Source organism: Sturnira hondurensis, unplaced genomic scaffold, assembly GCF_014824575.4.
Source record: "Sturnira hondurensis isolate 20B ecotype Veracruz unplaced genomic scaffold, ASM1482457v3 Scaffold0018525, whole genome shotgun sequence".
Lineage (NCBI taxonomy): Eukaryota > Metazoa > Chordata > Mammalia > Chiroptera > Phyllostomidae > Sturnira > Sturnira hondurensis.
The window spans coordinates 2488925-2509872 of record NW_028091156.1 but is presented as its reverse complement, the minus strand read 5'-3'; the positions used below and the strand labels follow the sequence as shown (position 1 = coordinate 2509872).

Sequence of the window (20948 nt, the reverse complement as noted above, 5' to 3'; positions counted from 1 at the left end):
GTCCTTGCTCGTCTTTGTCACTGCTGTCCTCCCTGTAAGTCCCAGGCCTGCTACATGCCCACTACCTGTTTATGTAGCTACCTACTGTGCTGCTCTTTCTTTGAGTAACAGTTTTACACACTGTCTACTGCCCTCTGTCCATTACAACTCTGTTATTCTTAGGGACCCTAATGTCAGAATGGACAATCTACCCAACACCGTGTCTTCTCAGGCACACAAAGCCCCGGTGGCAGACTCTGTCGGGTTCTCACCCAGCAGCTAGTCCTCTCTCTTTACTTGTAAACCAGATCAGGTATCAGGCTCCAGTGTGCACAGGTAAGTGGGCCCAGCCAAAACTGTGGACGGTTTAAGTCAGTTATGGTAATCCCATTCTACACACCAGTACTAGTTAAGAGTTAGGAATGTGACCTGGTTATACCTTAGAAGTCCACTAGGGGGCTTCACAGAAAGACTTTAATCTCCATTAAGTAAAAGATGAATGGGAGAAAGTGAAACTTCTCTTTTGGGGTTTGTGGATACACGAAGACATGCCGTCTAGAACTTCGGCAGCGCTGTGGAATCACGAGGGGAAGCCAATACGATCACAGCGACGCCAACCCCATGATCAGAGTGAACCCGCCTATTTCTGATTTCAGTGAGATAATGAACCCATATTGGTCAGGAACTCTACCACCTATAGCCCAAAACAAAGAAAGGGAAGCCTCTATCTGAGGGAACATAACACAAACATCTATATGTTACTTTCACCCATGGTATCTGTCATTTCACAAAAAATTGTGAAACATCTGAAAAGCATGAGAGGGTGATCAATAATCAGGAGAAAAGGCCAGAAAATACAGACAGACCCACAACTAATCATGTGGTTGGAATTACCACACAAGGACTTCAAAAAATAGAGAACATAAAGATGAGAATTTTCAATAGAGAAATGCAAACCGTCAGAAAGAATCCAATGGATATCACCGAACTAAGAGAGACAATATATGAGATTAAGACTCTGTAGGAGACAGGAATAATGAACCTGAAGGCCAGTCAACAGAAAATACTCAAATTAAGCACAAAGAGACTAAGAACAGGAGGAACAGGATAAGAAATGTGGGCCACAGCCCAACATACAGACACCACTGGAGTCCCAGAAGGGGAGGAGCGAATGCGGCAAAAACACACCGACATACGTCCACAGAGATCACAGTTGACAGTTTTCCAAAATTGATAAAAGATGTCAATCAAGATTCCAGAAACTCAGTGCATCCCACACAGGATTTTATATTAATACAAAGTAAACTGGACATAGGCAGATTATAGTCAAACTGCTTAAACGGAAGTTAAGGAGAAAACCTTAAAAGCCAGGAAAGGAAAACCAGTATGCATGCCAGAGACCAAGGTGAACGGCTGTTTTTTCCCATGCAGTGGATGCGGGAGAACAGCGGGGTGGTACCTGCCTGGCAATGAAAGGGGGCAAAGGCCCGACGTCCAACACAGCAAAACGTCCTTCAAAAATGAAGGCAAAGACATCTCAAGACAAAATCTGAGAGGCTTTCGTCACACAGCCAAAGAAATACTAAAGAAAGTTTTTCAGATTAAAGAAAAATGACTCCAGACAGAAACAGATCACTAGGGAGAAATAAAGAGCACTAAAAGGGTAAATATTTAGGTAAATAAAAAGATATTTTTGAAAAATTAATGGGTAATAAATATTTAAAATAACAAGAACATAAATGCATTGAAAGGTTTAAAACGTAGAGATAAAATGTATGACAACAATCACACAAATGACTGTTGCAGGTTTTTACATTGTTTGTGAAGTGGTAAGCAAAAGTTATTTTTTAAAAAAACACAGATGAAGACCTAACAGAAAAAATGGGCAAGAACATCAAATGGGGACTTCACAAGACTATCCAAATATATAGTAAATATATGAAAAGACACTCAACCTCATTACTTACTGGAGAAGCACAAATTAAAATCATAGCACACTCTAGTATACAGACAGCAGAATTGCTAAAAGCTGAAAACACACTACCCCATGACCCAGAAATCCTACTCCTAGGTGGATGTCCAAGAGAAATAAGTACATATGACCAAGAGAGAGAGAGAGAGAAAACATTCTCAGAAGTTAGGTGCATAATAGTCAATCTGGAAATAACCCAAACACTCAACAGCAACAAATCAGATGGAATGTCCTAAATGTTTGTGCCCCGCCTCCAGGTTAGTATGTCGACATTCCATCTACCCAGAAGTGATGTTATTAGAAGATGGGCCTGTGGTAGGTGCTCAGGTTCCAGAGTGGAGTCCTCATGAAGGAGATCAGGGCCTCACAAGAGACAGCCCTTGAAGATCCCTTCTGCCGGGTGAGGCTGCAGCCAGCAGGCACTGGCTCCAAACCCTCACGTGACCATGGGGGCATGCTGACCTTGGACTTCAGCCTCCAGAACTGTGAGAAATAAACTTCTGTTGTTTTTAAACCATCCAACATGTTGGATTTGGTTACACAAGCCGGAACATACTAAGACATCAGATAAACACAATTTTAGTATTAATGTACAATGTAATACTAAACAGCAGAACAGAAAAGAACAAACTATTGATAAATACATAACAGATAAATCTGAAAAACAACACATCGAGTGAAAGAAGTCAGATACAAATGAGATCATACTATATGATACAATTTCTGTGAAGTTCAGGACCAGGTAAAATTAACTAATAACAAAAACATTAAGACAGTGTTCACTTGAGTGGTGGAAAACCAAAGGGCAAAGGGCACGGAGCTTTATGCTAAGCTAGGACTGCCCTGTACATTTGGGGTAAAGGTTATGTGACTGCACATGTATGAACATTTATGCACACTTTGCTGTATGTATACCACCACTTAAAAATCAAAACAGAGTGACATCAGCGTCACGGTGACCTAGGTCATTCCTCTTTCTACCTAACAGGACAGCCATAACTAGACACAAGTGCTCCTGAGCAGTATGCACAGCACTAGACACAGCTCTAGACACAGCATGTGCCCGAGAGGCCCACACCACTGCGGACCCACAGGTGGGCGGACCTGACCTAGGGGAGGCTCCAGGGCCATGGGAGTTGCGGCAGGGGGCGCAGCAGAGCCCTTCCTAGCAGGGGAGGCAGAGAGTGAGCATGGAGAGTAGGTCTGCCTGGCCCAGAGCGCTGCCGCTGCGGGGAACCTTATGCTCTTCAGCAGCACCTGGCTTTCTGAGGAAAGACCTCGGTGACTGGGGGAGGAAGGGGGAGAGGGCAGACAAGGAGAACTACATTGCATGCTGTCCGCCCACAGACCTCTGGGACTCCCCAACCCGAGGCTCCCCCTACCAGGTCAGGAGCACACCCGGAGTCCCAGGTGCTAAGCACACACCTCGGCCTAACCCTGCCACCAGCACCTAGGCCTATTTAAAGTCAGCTCCCTTAAGAGTAACCAAAACCTTGTGCTGTATCGCCATCTTCTGGAAAGCCAAAGAAAGGCTGTTGGTTGCCAAGCTGTTCAACTGTTAGAATCTAAGTAAACCAAGTCTTCCCTAAATAAGGAAAACACTTGCTGCTTCACACGTGACGGCAGAGGCACGATGCACGCAACGCTGAAAGACCACAGTGCTGCAGCACAAAAAAAGACAGTCCTCCGGCAACCAAACTCACGGACCCGGAATACTGCAATCTGATAGGGAATTCAAAATAGATGTCACAAAGGCATTCAACAAAGTGAAAGAAAACATAGAAAGGCAATTCGGTGAACTCAGGAATAAGATTAATGAACAAAATAGACAATTTCCCGGTGAGGCTAAAATTATAAAAGAACCAAGCAAAAATCCTGGAGCTGAAGAACTCACGGGATGAAGAATGCATTAGACACAGAGCACTGGGAACAGAGCAGACCGCATGGAAGGGAGAAGAGCAATCCGCACAAAAGGTATCACAAATGACTCGGGTGAAGAGAAGAGAGAATTAATTTTGTAAAAAGTGAAGAAAGCCTACAAGAGTTGTCCGACTCCATTACAGAAGCCAGCATATAAATAACAGGTATATCAGAAGGATCAGAGAGGGAGGAGGAGGCAGCGTGTTTAAAGAAAGAATAGCTGAGAACTTCCCAAACCTGGGGGAGAGCTAGACACCCAAGTCCAAGAAGCTGAAAGAACACTTTATCACCTCAATGCAAAAAGACCTCTAACACACAGTAAAGTGAAATGATCAAAAGTCAATGAGAAAGAACTAATTTTAAGGGAAGCCAGGAAAAAAAACCACAGAAGAACCCTCATTAGGATACAGGCAGATTTCTCAGCAGAAAGTTTACAGTCCAGGAGAGAGAGGAATCACATACTCAGAGTATTGAAAGATCAAAATGGCCAGCCAAGGATACTCTAGCCAGTAAATTCTTCCGCTGCGACTAAGGAGAAGGCAGGCTTCCCAGGCAAACAAAAGCTGAGGGACCTGCCCTACAGAAATGTTGACATGAGCTCTTCAGCCTAAAATGAAAAGATGAAAGCACACAAAACCCTGATGAAGATGATGGCCAGAATCAGAAAAAACTGTAGCTCTATTTTAGAATAGGGTTAAACTCTTAGTTAGAATAAATGTTAAAGAAAAAAGCACTGAAAATAACGATAGCTACTACAATTTGGTAACAAATTCACACTGAAGAGGGAGAGAATTTGCGACATCATAAATACAAAAGGGGGGGAAATACAGGACTTTTATAGGTGAATGAAGATAAAGGACTATCAGCAGGAAACACAGACTACTTTATCCACAAGCCATTTTCTGCACCCCTCGCGGTAACGACAAAGCCAAGATCTGGAGTACAGACGTAAAACAAAAGGAGGGAGGGGGCATGAGCATGTCATCAGGGAGAACCATCCCCTTACAAAGGTAAACAGAAACAGGGGGTTACAGCATCCTCCTGCTACGCCAAGGTTGCAGGTTCGATCCCCAGTCAGGACACACATACAAGAATCAGCTAATGAGCACATCAATAAATGGATCAATAAATCGCTGTCTGTCTGGGGCTCAATCTTTTCCCACCCATCTTTTTATACAGGGGTGAGCCAAAGTAGGGGTACAGTTGTGAGTACACAAAGCAGAGTTCTTCCTTGTATTATTATTTACTACTTACTGTATAAATTATTTGTATTATTTATCTTCTTTTTATTTTGTATCCATACTAATAATTTATCCTTTAGGTACTACTGGCTGGTCATTTAACCTACTTTGGTCCACTCCCGTGTGTGTGTGTGTGCGTGTGTGTATATTCACGCATGTATACACAAACACCTGTGGGAAACCAATGCCATTTTGTTTCCTATTGATTTTGTGAATTTACATAAATATTACACTGTATTCTGCATCAATTTCTACAACCTGATTTTTCTCTACTTCATAAAATAATTTCAAGATAAAGCAACCACTTATAATAAACAGCCCCTAACACTGAGTCTAATTCAAAAAGGAAACATATTATCTCTAAAACATATTCACCTTGAAGCTTCCGACTAAGTTCAAGCTTTTCCTGCTCAAGGCGTTTAATCCTTCTTTCATAAGCCTCCGTTGCTAGGTTGTTATCTAGAGTCCTCTGGACGCTGGCATCAAGATCCAGGGAAGCGGGGCCAGCGCTGACTCTCAAACAGCTCCGGTCAGAAAGAACGCTGGAGGAAGGGAGAACATGTGGGTCTACACAGGAACACAGAGCTTAAAGGAGAAAGATAACCTTTGACACTGGTCATTTAAAACATGGGTTTGAACACCTAGTTATATATAGGTAGCCATCTAGAATGACAGTGGAACTTTTCTTCTTTGCAAAATCAGCATAAACAACTTTTTAGAAGCATTTTTTAAAAATGAAAACTTAAATCACCTAAATTACCCTATGTTTATATTAATAACCGAAAATTATAACATGAAGTTTGCTGAGGGGTTATTGGCAACTTAAAACAATGTAACCATCTCAGTGAACTGGTGGCTAAAAGCACCACCATGGTCCTCTTTCCTGGAACTCAGAATTCAAAAGTGAATGCTTTCTTCAATGTAACACAATTGAAATAAAAATAGTTGAGGTGCTGGACACTCGGCAGTGAGCAGAACAAAACATGCCTGATTTTGAGCTCATTTTCCAGTGACGGTGTCAAAAATAACCAAGATAAGTAACATATTCAGTACATTAGATAATATTAAATGCTAAATATTAAAGAAAAAACAAAAGGGGGAAATAAAGTATTGAGAGGGAGGAAATAAAAATTTAGACAAAGTGGTCAGGAAAGTCATCACTCAGAAAGTAACTCTGACTAGAGCCTGGGGGGGCGGTGCTCTGGGAATACTGGGGAGAAGCATTCCAGGCAGACGGAACGGAAGTGTAAACCCTGCAAACAAGAGTACGTCTGGCACGTTCATGGCCAGAGAGGAGGCCTGTGTGGCTGGCACGGAGTGAGCAAGGGGAAGAGTAGAGGTGGACAGAATCAGGAAGATAAGTGAAGTGAGCCATGCAGGGCCTTGCAAGAACTTTGGTTTGGAGTTAGGGTACAAAATCACTGGAGCGGGGTAGGGGCGGGGAATTGGTCTTGAGCAGGGGAATGACATGATCTGAGTTAACTTTTTAGCAGGATCACTCAGCCAGGTGCAAAGAAAATAAGAACCAAAGCCATGAACATTTGAAGTAGGTGGGGAAGAGAGACTTGAAGTAGATGAGAGGAGGAGGCCTCAGCTGGAAATGCACATTAGGAGTCATGAGTAAGAATCCGTGAGAGCACCAGACGGTATAAGTGGAAAAGACCCAAAGACTAAGCCGTGGGACATGGGAGATCAGGAGGCAGCAGACCAGAAAGGTAAGGAGAAATCGGGGGAGTGCACTGGAAGCTAAGAGAAGAGCGTGTTTTAAGGGCAAAGAGCCAGGACAAATTAGACGAGACTAGGCAAGTAAGATGGACTAAGAAATGATCATTAAATTTAGCAACATGGAGGTGATAAAAGCAGTCTGCATGGAGTGATGGGAACACAGACTTGACTGGAGCAGTGTCAAGAAAAAACAATGAGAAAAACAGACAAAATATAGGCAACAGTCAGAAGTAATTTTGCTGTAATGTGGAGCAGAGAAATGGCTGGTAGCAGGTAAAGGAGGTGGGGTTCAGAGAGTGTACACTTTGCTGTAAGATGGGAGAAATGCATGTCTGTGGGCTGATGTGAATGATCTGATCGGCAGATGACACAGAAAGGGGAAAACTGATGAGGCAGCAGTGAGCAGGCAAGAGGGGAGGGAGGGGGCAGGTGGGCCTCGGCTCACAGTTGAGGTAACAGGAAGATCGTGCGGGCACAGGAGTGTGCAGGAGGTGAACGTGGTGATGGGAGCCGTGGAAGTTCCTGTGCTTTGCTCCGCCCTCTGGTGGGAGGGGCAGAGAGGCCAGGAGAGAGGGAGGACGACTGTGCTCAGAGGGAAGGTACAATCTGGAGCAGCTCTCCAGGGCAGTGGAAGCATGAATACACCAGGTCACAGGATACACCTGCCCAGCAGTGAAAGGAGCCTGAGGCTGGTAATCACGACCGGAAGCTGAGACCAGTAAGAACGGCTACAAACTTTCTCTAGACACTGAACTGCCCAGGTATAGGCGGAACGCTGGATTGCAATCACGAATGTCAACTTAGCAGAGCCAGTGGACAAAACGAGACAGTCGAGGAGTTGAGGGACACTCACAGGAGATATCACAGTCACTGTCACGGAAATCGAACCTGGGTGAGGGGGGCAGAGAGGAGACGGGTGGAGCGAGGGTCGGTGAAAAGAAGGTGGAGATTAACGAGTTCAAAGTTCTGCCTCTTGACGTCCGGAGAGCGTGTACTCAGCAGCAAGGGAATGCCCCCATTTCCCGTGTTCCTTCTCCCCCCAAAATGTTACAATTCTTTTTGTTCTATTCACTTTGAAATGTTTACCTTAGTCCAGCAGTAGCTTCACACTATTTTTCATTTTTGATTTACAAAGTGCTTACACATCATATACTTTTAAACCACAATTCATTTTCATTTTCTTTAAATTGTACAAATTATGTTAACATCTGAAACTTACCAGCTACTAGTATAGGTAAAACCAACAAACGGCAGGTGGTGGCCAGAAAACGCAGTGTGTGTTGGTGGCGGCATCGTTTCCTACAGACAGAAACACACCTGGTGAGAACAGACACCTGCGGCCTGCCGGCTGGGCCATGAACACGCACCATCCATGGGAAACACGTGAATGTTCAACTCGGAAACACCGGTAAGTCTGGTACAGATGGTTAGTGATATACTTAGACCATGAACACTGCTCTCGTAAAATTCGAATAAAATGAAGGTGAGGATAAAAAGTCTGACTGACAGAGAGCGTACAGTCCTTTTTCATGTAGTCCGTATCTGCAAATTTGCCTGGTCACTGAAATTTATTTGTAACCCCAAATCGATATTCCCAGCACTTCAGTGGACACGTGCAGAGCAAAGCAAAACCTGGGCTGTCCTACACACGCGTTCCTGGCTGGAACCAAACAAGGCGACACCTGCCTTCTGGTGTCAGCTCTCACACTGTGCTGAGTGTATTCTCTCTGGGTCTAAGTGTACCGTGTTTTTCACAGTTTCCTGCTTCTTAGGGGTGATTTTCTGTCTCAGTGGCCCCCAAGCACGGTGCCAAAGAGCCGTCTCTTGTTCCTACGCAGGAAGGCTCCGATGTGCCTTACGAAACAAAAGGCGGCGGTCCGCCTGTTCAGCGTGACTGACAGTGCCGCTGGCCGTGAGCTCAGCGCAGATTCATCGGCAATATCTATTACATAAGCTGTCCTTAAATAGAAATACATATAGAAAAACATTACATACTGATCGGTTGATAAAAATGTGTTGACCTCAGGCTCACAGGAACCTACACCTATTTACCCTGGGGGCAATGGTTCAATATTCACCAGTATCAGTGTTCATAGCAATGTTATTGAGCATAACTATCATAAATAATAAGAACTGACTGCACTATGTATTTAACTTGGAATGACTCACAATTTCTGTTAATAGTAAATATAATCCTACAATAAAAAACTGATGAGGAAAGTCTAATTCTTTTTTTGTGAGGTTCAGAGAGGAAAGTATAGGAAATTATTTTTTTTAATTTTTACTGAATTTATTGGGGTGACACTTGTTAATAAACTTACACAGTTCCGGATGTGCAGTCTGTAACATGTCATCTGTACCCTGTGTGCTCACCACCTCAAGTCCAGTCTCCTTCCATCACCATCCATCCCCTTTCACCCCCTGGTGCCTCTCTCCACACTCCGTTTTCTCTGGTAATCGCCATATTGTCTGTGGCCATGAGTTTTGGGGGGCTTTAGGAGGGACTGTGGGGTTTTTTTCTTATTCCTTTCACTTTTTCTGCCCAGCCCCAGAAGCTCGCTCCACTCTGATAGCTGTCATCCTATTCTCTGTATCTCTGAGTCTGCTTCCATTTTGATAGTTTATTTTGCTCATTAGATTCCACACATAAGTGAAATCATATCATACTTGCCTTCTTTTACCTACTTACCTGTGAAAAGTGATATAAAGTTAATATAAAAATTCTTAGTGCAGAATAAAAAAATTAAAGTGAAAATTCAAACTAAGAAGTCTAAAAAGGCAGAAAACATTAAAATTTTTATGGTCTTATTTTTCTAAATTCTAATTTGATATAACCTAATGTTTTAGGGCAAAGGCTGACAAACGAATGACATTGGCCCCAAGCTAAAAATGGTTGGGTTTTTGGCTGACCTGCTGGCCTGCCGCCCACCTCCCACGGGGCTGCGACTTCCGGCTAGTGAGGCCGCAGGTCTTCTCTGCCCACTCAGTCCCCACCAGGTCTGCGGTCTTTAGCGGTGACACCACGGGGCCTGGGTATCTAGCTCTCTGACCCAGTCAGCCCCTTGGGCAGCAGAGCCGCCGGCTTGGCCAGCAGCTCCAGGCTGGCAGGTCTTCGGCCCCGCCCGCTGCGGGGGAAGGGGGCTGTTTCTAACCAAAGTGCAGCGGTGTTTCACGAGCAGGTGTTTCTCAGTTTATCCACCTTGGGCCGACTGGTCAAGCCCTGAAATGGTTGTGACCATTTTGCCCAGTTTCACGGTCGTTTTAGGAGAGATGTGCCAGCCTCCTTACTCTACCATCACGAAACCCACTTTTAGGAACTCTAGGGGCATAACTAGTCTAAGAAGTAAACCTGTGAGTCTTAATTTTTCTCCTAGTCATGAGAACTATGTTCAGCTCAGCACACTCTCAATTTCTTGAATTTGTGAGAAAATAAATACCAGAAGCCATTACTGTCTGATCATTGATAAGATGGTCCGTAACATTTCTTCACAACCATATTACAAAGAACAGGGACGGAACTTCTTCACAACGTCATACTCACAGTGTTCTTTAGACAATCGTCATCCACATCAAAATTCGATGTGTCTGTTGGGCTACTAACTTCTGGAATATATGGTGCTTCACAGTTTCGAATATTCTCCCAGTCAATCCCACTGAAAAAGGGGTGCTTCTTAAAGTCCTCTATTCCATTCTGACCAAGCCGGTGCTCTCTGCTGCAAATGAGCCTTCGAATGAGATCCTTGGCATTTTCGGATACGTCTGTCACTTGAGGTGGAAACTGAAACCTTTCCTAAACAGAGTAAAAGAAACAGAATATAAATCAGAATTTAACTTACCAAGTTGCTTAACATTTATTTTCTCGAAAATACATTTTATTTTAAAACTATCTAATAAGTTTAGATTGATACAAAATACTGACGCTGAAGGAAATACAGGCATGAGTAAAGAATGTCTTCCTAAAACACTTTGAATTTCGTATTTGACTTAGTCATACATGTACTATAAAAATAATAAATGCTAAAATACCTTAAACTGCTGTCAAAATCAAGAATATCTATTAAAATAGAATTTTGGAGAGCACAGACGGTTCGCATAAACCACACACTAATGATTAAGTGGTAACTGTACACATTTTTAAAGAATGTCATATGGACTCAACACTGTTGGAGGGTTTTACTCCAGCCTCAGAGCAGTCACCAAAGTGAGGCACGACTGTCACCCTAACTTCTACAGAAGCGGAAACAGGGCACAGAGCTCAGCGACTGGCCCGAGACCACACACCCGTGAACGGCAGAGCTGGGGTTTCAAGGGCAGCTGTCTGACTCCGGAATCTGCGCTCTGAACAATCATGTTCCAGCACAATGATTTCTCTCTCAAACGCTTCCCATGCTTCTTCCTTACTCTGTAGCTACTTCCTATCTCTCGACTGTTCATCACCATTTAGTAGATTGTCTTTGCAACCAGGGAGAACAGCATCAGTTCCATAAAACTGATCTACGTATGTGTGGAGCGAGTAATCCTAACTGTCACTGGAACAAATTACAAGGAACAGACTGTCCCTTTATGGGATACTCCTAGTCACATTGCAGATCCTTCCAATTGCTCATAACTTTCTGAGACCAAGCAATCAAACCCATCCTTTTTTCATTAGGAACCATCTATTCCCACCTCACTTTGTACTGAGTGGACTGAAGTTGTATTAACCCATCCCTGCTGTGCACCTGCACTGTTCCCCACACTTTGTGGTCACAACACCGGAAGAGGTATTCTGGTACATACCTCTCTGTCCTACTGCATATTTCCTTAGGGTAGAGAGTCCTACGGCCAAAGCTGCTCAATCGAAAGTTCCAACCATTTTGTAAAGGCTCCAGACACACACTTAGAAACTTTTTGATGGAAAGGTCACATCAATTCATATTCTTATCAATAATGTCTATTGCATTGGATTATTTACAGTATGGAGCACTATTATTCTTTTCATTTTTATCAATTTGACAAGGGGAAAGTATCTCATTCTTATTTTGTGTTTCATTTATTACTGCTGAGGCTGAGAACTTTTTAAATGAACTCAGTCATGGTTATACTGTAGCAGTGATGACTGAAAACCACCTGCTTATGCTCTCTGTTATTCTGGTAGAAGTTCCATTTCCTACTTACTACCTTCTCTAATAACATATAGAAGGTTAAAACTAGCAATTTTACGTATAATGATAGACTTTTGATTATTCAGGTCTATCATGTCCCCTATTAGGGTAGAAATTAGATTATTCACTGTTTTCAGAAAAGTATTTTCTTTTTAAAATCACGTTAAATTTATTACATGTATTATTTACCCCATCAGTATGAAAAACAGAGAAGTATACTAACTTTGTGATTCATGATTTTTCCATATGTCTCCACCAGAGACTCTGCATAAAACGGTGTTTCCCCATAAAGCATCTCATACATACAGACCCCCAAAGACCACCAGTCACACTCGGGGCCGTATCTGCCTTTTCCGTCTTCCATGGCTTGAAGGATTTCAGGAGAGATGTAATCTGGAGTTCCCACAGCCACTGAGGACTGGACCTAAAGAAGTTCATATTTTTAGTACTCTATTATAAATACCAGAAACAAATAATTTTAAGTTGAAAGTATTTACATTTACTTATACAATAAACAGTACCTTATAACAACTTCATCATTACCTGAACTTAGCCTCCTTGAACATATAAATTAAATTTTACATAATCTCCACATTAATAGTTCTCTAGGTTTCATAACATAATAGAACCTTTATTATAGCTGTTACTTAACTGACACATTTAGGGTAACAACATGATTTAAATACCACAACCATAAAATTGAATATTGAGTTTTGAACATTCATTTTTCTAAACTGTTATTTTTTGCATTGAAAGTAATTCACAACTGATTAATATATACTTGTATCTATCTGTCTTTCTTCAAATGGGTAGGGTTAGAACACTGGTACTGATAATCTCACACACAAAATTAACTGGAACTGTGAAAACTTTACAATTAGTTATGGGGATGAAACCCTGAAAAAACGTGGCTAATACTTCTGAGAAACCTGGAGATTATTTTAAATACCTTAATGGAAGCCTAAGGAAATAAATGATAACAATGTCCCGCAAACTATTTATTAATTTAAAAAATTATTAAAAAGGAAAAATATATCCTTTAAAAAATAAAGGGCCAATATACAAAAATTGGGGCATACAATTACGGCAACTTAGATATAAATTAGAAAATTATAGCTAAAATAGATTCTGGGAAAAAAATTTGTAAGATATTCTAAAGTAAAAGAAAACTGGTTCTTTATATGGTTTTAAAAGAAGATATCATAAAATGGACATTCTCAGGGTAGAATAATGGTTAATATTCTGAATTTTCCAAACTAAATTATCATTCTTAATAATCATTAGAACTGACTTCCTCTTTGGCAATACTTAAGTAATTTGAAAACTTGTCCATTCCAAAAATACCAGATAAAATCAAACAATCATTTTTTAAATAAAAATATAAAACATAACAACTTTCTAAAGCATAACAACTCTTCAGGGCCAGTGACGAAGAGCTGACTGAGAACCAGGGGTGGGAAGCATTAAAGTGTGAGTGGGATTAGGGAATTGCTAGTTTTCATTTTCTAGGCTCTTGGATTTTAACATGAGGACAAAGGAAAGGCCCTGAGCTCACGTGAGGTTTGAAGTGAGAGGTTGCCCCATGTAACCTTTACCCTAGCGGTTACCCTCGCGACAGTATTCTGTAATCAAAAAGCTGACTTTCCAAACTCTGGCACTGAGCAGAGAAAGGATCAGACATTTTGTCTACCCTGATTTGCAGCTGATGTGTGATGAAAACGGCCTCTGCTACAAATCCCTAACTTTAGGTCACAGCGTCCCACCATCTGGGGTTCTAATTCACAGAACTTCTATGGCCCAGAAGTTCTCAAGTCAAGAAACTGGCAAAAGTATTGGCCCCGGTTAGAGGCCCCAGAAAGCCTAGCATCAAGTTCAATGCTGTTCTGGGCACCCATGCTCACACCTGGCCACAGAGAATTCCCACACATGCAAGCCCATTGAAGGTGAGCGAGCGCAGTTCCATAATCAACCACACAGACAAACATTCCGTCGTGAGCAAAAGCCAGAAACCTGAACAAACAATACAGTCAGACTCCTAACAACGGACGGTTCTACTTCATGAAATGTTTAAATTTATTAGACGTTAAAAAAATTGAAAAGCATAAGAACAAAGAGATGAAAAAATAAAATCAAATAGAAGTCCCAGAAGTTTAAAAAAGCCTAGTCATTGAAATAAAATAGTACATACATAAAAGATATGAAAAGATAAATAAAACCAGATACACGTCTATGCACCTTGTAGTTAAAAACTAGAGTACTGAACGCAAAGAGCTTAAGAATGTTAAAGAGATTACCAAGCAAGGAACGACCATTAGACTGACAGAGCAATTATTAATGCTAACAGCAGTCAGAAGAAAATGGAATTATTTCTTCAAAGTAATGAGACAAAATAATTACCAAAATTATATCCCCTGCCTAGTTAATTACGATACAGGTATGAGGATTAAGTAAAGACGTTTTCCCACAAGGACTGAGGGAACTACCGTACCTAGTCCCTTTCAGGTAAACAGAAGCACTAAAGAACACAGTTCATACAATAAGAAATGTAATCCAGAAGGAAGAACGGGATGGTAGATGCAACTGTAAACAAAGATGTCAGAATGACAAAGAAAAGAAGGAAGAGGACGATGAGCAGTAGGAAGAAGGGGAGGGACAGAGGAAAAGGAGGTGGCAAAGGAGGAGGAACCACTTGAAGACTGGAAAGGAAGGTGAAACCCAAATACTAGATGCAGCAACATAATGCGAAGGGAGCATTAGGGTTAAAGTGGTCTAAGTTTCTTTTTCTGAAATATTTCTCTTATTCATTTATTATTATTTTTAATGGTGGTAAAATACTCGTAACTTAAATCTTACCACCATAACCAATTCTCAGTGTCAAGTCCAGGGACGTTTGGTACACTTACACTGTTGTGCGACTCCCACCACATCCACCTCTGACCTCTCTCCATCCTGCAGAACTGAGACCGTCCCCGTGGAACACCTGTTCCCTCATCCCCCCGCCCCAGGCCCTGGCACCCACCACTGCACTTTCAGTGAAATGTGACCTCTCTAGGGAGCTCAGATAAGAAAAACCATACTGTTTTTGTCCTTTTATGTCTGGTTTGTTCCACTTAGCATAATGTTTTGAAGGTTTATCCATGCTGTAGCACCTAAGAATTTCCTTCCTTTTAAGGCTGAGTAATACCCAATGTATGTACATACCTTTCATTTATCCATTTATCTGTTAATGGACAGCTGATCTGTGTATGTCCCCTGCCTACTGTAAATCACACTGCTACTGAACATGGGCGTACAAACATCCTTCCAAGTCCTTGCTTTCAGTTTTGTGGAGTCCACACCTAGACATGAAATTCTTGGATCACGTGGCAATTCTCTTTTTCATTTTTTGAAGAACTGCTGTACTGTTTCCAGAAAGGCTACAGAATTTTACATTTCCATCAACAGTGAACAAGGGTTCCAATCTGTCTGCATCTTTGTCAACACTTGCTCCCTTTTGTTCTTCTTCAGAGTGACCATCCTAATGGATGTGAGGCAGTACCTCACGGTGGTTTTGATCTGCATTTCCATAATGATTAGTGATGCTGAACATCTTTTCCTGTGCTCATCGGCCATCTGTGTACCTTCCTAGGAGAAATGTCTACCCAAGTCCTTTGCTCATTTTGAGTTATTTACATATTCCAGATATAACACTCTTACCAGACACACGATGTGCAACGATTTTTTCCCATCCCATAGGGCACCTTCTCCCTAAGAGGACTGTGACCTGGATGCACAGACGTTTTCACTGGTGATGCTGCCCAGTTTATCTATTGTTTCTTTTTCTGCCTGTTGTGTGGTGTCCTTGCCAAATCCAACATCGAAAACGTTCCCCTGTGTTTTCTTTCAAGAGTTTTATAGTTTCAGCTCTTACATTTAGGTCTTTGATCCATTTTGAGTTAATTTTTGAATATGGTGTAAAATACACTAAGATTCTTGTTTTGATTAGGAATATGGTAGTAAAATTGATTAACTCTAGATTTCAGGTAAACTATGGATGTGAAAAAAATTAAGATAAACATTAAAATATTTAAAATAGAATGCATCATTTCCAAAGAAGTAAAAAACGAAGTAAAACAAAACTTCACTGAGCCAATAGGAGGCAGGAAAGAAGGAAAAAAGAAAAACAAGCACATAAACCTGTAACAAACAGCACAAGATAGAATACCTGACTATAGCCAAACACACCAACAACATGAAGTTCATAAATGGTCTAATTCGCCCATGAAGAGGCCGCACCGTCACACTGCATGGCCCATACAACCAAAGTGAACATATTTTACCACTGTCAGCAGTAATCTGCTGTAAAGGACGCACCCGAACATGAAGACACTAAAATGGTAAAAGGAATAGAAAAGTACACCGGGTAGATGTTAAACAAAGTTAAGGAACCTATCCTATTATCTGTCAGAGATTCTAAGGCCAGCTCATTAAGATTTAAAAAATTTTGTTAATTATATAAGAACACACCCCAGAATAGCAATTCTGAGTAATATGTAACAACACAGCTACAAGAGTTGTAAAAATATTGATGATTATAGGGAAATTTAATAATTTAATATCATAGTAAGGATTTTAAAATAAAAGAATATACACCAGAAAAAACGGGTAAGACTATTAAAAATTTGAACAAATTAACTTTAATCTTATGGACAGATATAGAAACCTGTACCCAAAATTTAGATAAAAAATTTATTCTTTTCAATAAACATGTAATACTTATAAAAACTAGGCTGTTACAAAGTCAAAGAGCAAATCTTGACAAATGCCAGAACATTGGTATCAAATAGACCAGTTCCCCACTAAAATAGAACTAGAAACAAATAACCAAATAAATAAGCAAATATAATATTTTGGATATTAAAAGTCATGCAGCAAAATAATTAATGGTCCACAGCAGAGTTATAACTAAATTTGGAAACTATTTTAGAACTAAAAAAAGTAAAATGCTCTCTATTAAAATTATGAAGGAAAAAGAAAAGCACAAACAACATTAGGAATGAAAAGAAGACAAAACTACACATGTGACAGTTTTTAAACTAGGAGCATAACCTGAACAACTTTTGACCAATAAAACTGACAACTCATTGACAACAGGCAATGTTCATAGAAGAAAATATAACTTAACTTATCAAAATTGACTCAGGAAGAAATAGAAAACCTAAGAGACCTACAAACATTGAAAACAGCAACAGGCTATCAAAGTGCAAATTTTAAAAAGTTAATTTATAATAACTTCCCCCCAACACATGCAAAAAAAATCCACAACATGCCCAAGAACAAATCTAATATTATTTAAATCTAAGACTAAAAAACTTGAATGAACAGTATAAAGCTACCTGGAAAACAAACAAAATAAAATAAGAAAAAACAAACCCGCACCAAGAAAGGGTGAGCTCTACCAATCGTGTAAGAAACAGAAACCTGTTATTATACAAACTGTTCTAGAGCCAAAAATAGGGAAGGGGTGGAGACATGGCTTCCCCCGCACATTTTAGAAAGTGAAAATAACCTAAAAATGAAAATCAGACAAGAACAATTTTAGAAAAAAATTATACTGCTATACCAAATATGATTAATCTCAGGTAACAGTCTAACACAAAATTTTAGCAGAGTCAGTCTAGCGATTTGTTCAGCTATATCAACACAACGTCAAGATAAAGTTTGCTGATCCAAAGCAGGAGTGATTTAACTTGGACAATCGGTTGCTTTTCAGTAGATGCAGAAAAAATCATTTGATTACAACCATAACAACCCGAACAACAGACTCGGTAATCAGAAACAGAAAATTCCCTAATCCAATAAAGAGCATACAGGTCCGTTCCGGCCCGATCCACTTCTCACACCACACGAGCGGTCACCTCGCAGCAGGGTAATTCCACACACCCACCCTGCACTGTTTGTGTGACTACTGTCTTATCTTTTACCTCTACAAGTCACAAACCCCATTACGATGTTATTCTTTTTGCTTTTAGCAGATGTTTTTTATGTAAATTTAAGGAGAAAGGTAATATAGTGTTTTTTTTCTTTATCCACTTAACCTATCTAATAGTCTTTATCCTACAGATCTAACACCCCAAATGGGATCACTTCCTCTGGCCTGAAAGACATTTTTTACCGTGCCTTCTGGAGATTAATCCCTCATCTTTCATTTATCACCAAGTGTCTTTAATGCACCTTTACTTTTGAAGAATATTTTTGTTTGATATAGAAGTCTTGGTTTACAAATTTTTATCCAGCCCTTTAAAAATATCATTCCATGACTTCCGATGAGAGGTCACTGACCATTCTTAACTATTTTTCTGGAGTATGTAATGTGTTTTTTCTTCTGGCTGCTTTCAATTTAAAAATATATATATTTATTTTTCAGCAATCTAATTGTGATGTGGCTAGGTGTGGTTTCTTTTACAAGCTTGAAATATGCCAAATTCTTAGATCTGTGTTTTTCATCACATGTGGTAAGTTTGAGCCGTCAATTCTACACATTTCCCTGCTCCCGTCTCACTCTAAATTGCTAACGTGACTGAGCAATTCCGTTCTCTCAACCACACTGAATCATCTCTCCAATGATTCTGATCACAGGGGTCCCTGAGCCTGTTTTTATTTTGCTTCCATCTTCTCCATTCTTCAGAATGGATAATCTTTACTGATCTGTCTCTGAATCCACTGGCTCCTTCTTCTCTCATCTCTAATTCAGTTAATCTCCTCTTGTGAATTCTTTATTTCTACCAGCATACTTTTCAAGTTCTAAAAGGTCCATTTGATTTTCCTGCTGAAATTCCTTGCCTGTATAATCTTTAAGACTGTATTTTCCTTTGATTTTTTAAAGCGTATTTAGAAAGTTTCATTAAGTCTGTCTGCTAAATCCAACATCTGTGCTACTTCGATTTCTACCGACAACTTTTGTTTTTTAACTGTATCACAATCCATACTCCACCCTCCACTTTTGTTCAGCCTAGTGATCTCTGATTAAATGCTGGTCATTGTCTGTAAGACTTTGTAGAAAGTATGGATTCTGTTATCTTCCTCTGGACTATCAATTCTTGCTTAAGCAAATAAAATCACTTTTCTCCTTGTACATGGGTTGGATTTATACTCTTCAAGCACAGACTCACAGCAAGTCTATGATTCAAGTCCCTTTACTGGAGGACCACTTTCAAACTCTATGGATCTTATGACTTGGAGTTAGGCTACCAGACAGGTCCACACGACTCCCTCCCCTCCCGCGTCAAGCCCTGCAGGCCCCAGGTGCCCCAGCAACTCAACTCCGACCTCCTCCTCCTCAGCTCTGCTCTAACTCTAGCTCTCGGCATCAGAAAAAGCCCACTGTCCCAATTCTGGGAAACTGGCATCTGTAACAAAGTCTCTCAGAAGTAACAGTCTCGTGCTGCCTGCTGTCCACTGCCTGGAACAGTCGCCTCAAATACTGTGTCCCCTTTTACTGTTGTTTACAGTGAGAAGACAATTTGGTACCAGTTCTTCCCTGCATCGTGGCCAGAGGCAGAAGTCATATAATCTTCTTTTTAAAATTTACCTCCTTAGGATAAATTTTCAAAAGTCAAATTACTAGTCCAGAATAACACATTTTCATTGTGTTTAGAATGTATTTTACTAAACTGATCTCTAAAAACATTTCTGCCAATTAAAATGATACGTGTTTGGACTTCTGCTGTACAGCCAAAAACCTGAAGTAAAAACAAAAACCAAAACAAACTAGAGAATAAAAATGGGGCATATAAACTTTTAAGTAAGCGAAGGAAAACAACTGAGAGGCCTAGAGTTGGAACAACTAAAGCAAATGGTAATATGAAACTAAACCAACTGAGATGACTTCCTGATAAAAAGCATTCATTTTATGAACACAGTCCCTCAGGAAAATCAGACAACTAGGGAAAAAAGATTACAAAAATAAAAGCAAAGAAGTCGCATTTTCTTTTTCTATGTAGATTTATTTTCTTTATCCATCTGGAAATGAAAAAATATCTCAAGTACAATAATAAACAGTTTAGCCAAACAACAAACTAACAAGGGTCTCATAAAAGGCATACTGGACCCATCCTCAGATCATTAAAATAAGCAGTTGAACTGGCATGATTTTATAGACAAGACATATTAAGATGCCTAAATGCCTTTGTGGAAGAGAGCGAAGCACAGAACGATTGATGGATGGATGGATGATATAAATAAATGGTTTCTAGACAGAAAAAGAAGTAGCAAAAAAAATGTCTGTGGGTAAAATAATTTAAAATTTATCTTTACTTACGGTTCCATCTTCCATCAGTTTCAGGCAAGATCCAAAATCTGCTAACCGAATATGGCCATTCATATCCATCAATATATTGTCAGGTTTGATGTCTCTGAAAAAGAATACATTCTGCTTTTAGTTTAAAAGAATAAACATAATCAGATAGTTGGTAAGATAGCCTCTTTATCTAAAAATCTTAACTTGTTTTAAAATTAAGACTAAATACTCTAGAAACCTCTATCTGACAACTTCATTGATTTAAATCCTGACTTCGGTTCATATTAAAACTTTCTAAAATGCATGTCATTCAATCTCCTCCTAAAATGCAGGTCATTTCAATCTCCTCCTCCCATCCCACCATTGAATCTGCACACACCCCAACACCTACCACAGTCCTGGTGGTCCCTACTTTCTACGCACAGAGAAGAGCCAATTACTCGACACCTACAAAGCATACTAATCTCCATCTAGCCCATGAAATTGAACAGGGAAAAATGTATTTCCTAGACTCTGACTGTAAATGTAGATCAATAAAGTCTCACCTACTGCAAGTCACAACAAAACAAAGACACTGCGTCGTAAAGCTGATTTTGGAAAACAACTGCTTAATAGTGTTCTACCATAGTACAAAGCTACCTATTGATGTTATAAAGTCCATGTCTTGTAAGATATCCAAATCTAACTAA

The 20948-nt window shown here is 40.3% G+C and overlaps 1 protein-coding gene across 5 annotated transcripts in view; it reads right to left on the bottom strand.

Annotated features, from left to right (window-relative positions):
• CDC42BPA (CDC42 binding protein kinase alpha) overlaps nt 1-20948 on the bottom strand; it is a 175824-nt gene that overhangs the window by 86131 nt on the left and 68745 nt on the right. For all 5 annotated transcript variants that reach the window (XM_037069514.1, XM_037069511.1, XM_037069512.1 and 2 more), the window contains 5 exons: nt 20281-20374; nt 12205-12405; nt 10379-10627; nt 8057-8136; nt 5488-5654 (listed from right to left, as the gene is read on the bottom strand). In XM_037069514.1, coding sequence (XP_036925409.1) covers nt 5488-5654; nt 8057-8136; nt 10379-10627; nt 12205-12405; nt 20281-20374 — 791 coding nt within the window. The remainder of the gene's footprint in view (nt 1-5487; nt 5655-8056; nt 8137-10378; nt 10628-12204; nt 12406-20280; nt 20375-20948) is intronic.